General features: G+C 38.3%; 1 protein-coding gene across 1 annotated transcript in view; it reads right to left on the minus strand.

The window, feature by feature from the left end:
- Positions 1–2,007, minus strand: part of ipo4 (importin 4) — a gene marked incomplete in the record, with an annotated part of 13,301 nt that overhangs the window by 1,524 nt on the left and 9,770 nt on the right. Inside the window, 4 exon segments of the mRNA XM_014026548.1 lie at positions 54–179; positions 245–295; positions 1,277–1,470; positions 1,562–1,667. Of these exon segments, the coding sequence (XP_013882002.1) occupies positions 54–179; positions 245–295; positions 1,277–1,470; positions 1,562–1,667 (477 nt within the window).

The following is a 2,007-nucleotide window of genomic DNA, read 5'->3' on the forward strand; positions in this document are numbered from 1 at the left end:
TGTGTGTGTGTGTGTGTGTGTGTGTGTGTGTGTGTGTTCACACTCAGACTCACAGTTTTGTTGATGATCAAGGGCAGCAGATCGTTGAGGAACGGAGCGAACTTGTCTGCAGGAACACAAGAGGCCAGCAGGGGGATTCCCTCTCCAGCAAACTCCTGCAGCATGGAGTCGTACTCGGCCTGAAACAGACACACAATGAAGACCTGATCCCAGAGGAGCTTCACTTTCACACCTGCAGCACCACCTGCTGGTCTTCATCATCAGCATCATCGTTTCCACCGTCCTGACAGACCACCTGACGAGACAAAACAAAAACAAACATCACTGCTTGTTCTGACAGTGCATTAGATATTGTTGGATTATTGCTGGATTAGTCATTGTTGGATTATTTATTGCAGGATTATTTATTGTTGGATTAGTCATTGTTGGATTAGTCATTGTTGGATTATTTATTGCAGGATTATTTATTGTTGGATTAGTCATTGTTGGATTATTTATTGCAGGCTTATTTATTGTTGGATTAGTCATTGTTGGATTATTTATTGTTGGATTATTTATTGCAGGATTATTTATTGTTGGATTAGTCATTGTTGGTTTATTTATTGCAGGATTATTTATTGCTGATTAGTCATTGTTGGATTATTTATTGCAGGATTATTTATTGCTGGATTAGTCATTGTTGGTTTATTTATTGTTGGTTTATTTATTGTTGGATTAGTCATTGCAGGATTATTTATTGTTGGATTAGTCATTGCAGGATTATTTATTGTTGGATTATTTATTGTTGGATTATTTATTGTTGGATTAGTCATTGCAGGATTATTTATTGTTGGATTATTTATTGTTGGATTATTTATTGTTGGATTAGTCATTGCAGGATTATTTATTGTTGGTTTATTTATTGTTGGATTATTTATTGTTGGATTAGTCATTGCAGGATTATTTATTGCAGGATTATTTATTGTTGGATTATTTATTGTTGGATTATTTATTGTTGGATTAGTCATTGCAGGATTATTTATTGTTGGTTTATTTATTGTTGGACTAGTCATTGCAGGATTATTTATTGCAGGATTATTTATTGTTGGATTATTTATAGTTGGATTAGTCATTGTTGGATTATTTATTGTTGGATTAGTCATCGTTGGATTATTTGTTGCAGGATTATTTATTGTTGGATTATTTATTGTTGGTTTATTTATTGTTGGATTATTTATTGTTGGATTATTTATTGCTGGATTAGTCATTGTTGGACGTTTCGTTTGTTTTCTCTCACCTTCTTCTTCAGAACATCTCGGATCACGTGACTGATCTCCTTCAGGTGTGACGGGTTTCTGCAGACCTCCTCCTTACAGGTCTTCATCACGYTGTTCATGGTTTCCAGGACGTTCATCACAACCTGCCGCTCGCGGTCCGTTCTCACCGTTCCCACGAAACAAGGCAGAACCAGGTCCAGTAACTTCAGCAGGGCTGCCCAACAACAAATAACGGGTTTAAGTGACATAACCTCAGATCATCATTCATGTCAGCAGTGTGCTGCTGGTGTCAGGTCTGGTTTTACCCTGGTGGTTGGTCTCAGACGGACTCTCAGTCCAAACTTTGTGCTGAGATCGACAGAACTGACCCAAAGCTCCGAGCGCCGCCCGCCGCACGTCCTCATGAGGAAACTACAGAGGATCGTATGAACACATGATCATATGAACACATGATCGTATGGACACATGATCGTATGAACACATGATCATATGAACACATGATCATACGAACACATGATCGTATGAACACATGATCGTATGAACACATGATCGTATGAGCACATGATCGTATGAACACGTGATCATATGAACACATGATCATATGAGCACATGATCGTATGAACACATGATCAGATAAACATACGAACACATAAACATGTGACATTTTATCTACAGCAGGTAAGATGTTGAAAACAGAGCTGTCTCTTTAAAGTGTGAGCGCTCAGCCTGAACTGGGCCCCTCGCCTGATGT

This window comes from Austrofundulus limnaeus, unplaced genomic scaffold (assembly GCF_001266775.1).
Source record: "Austrofundulus limnaeus strain Quisiro unplaced genomic scaffold, Austrofundulus_limnaeus-1.0 Scaffold567, whole genome shotgun sequence".
NCBI lineage: Eukaryota > Metazoa > Chordata > Actinopteri > Cyprinodontiformes > Rivulidae > Austrofundulus > Austrofundulus limnaeus.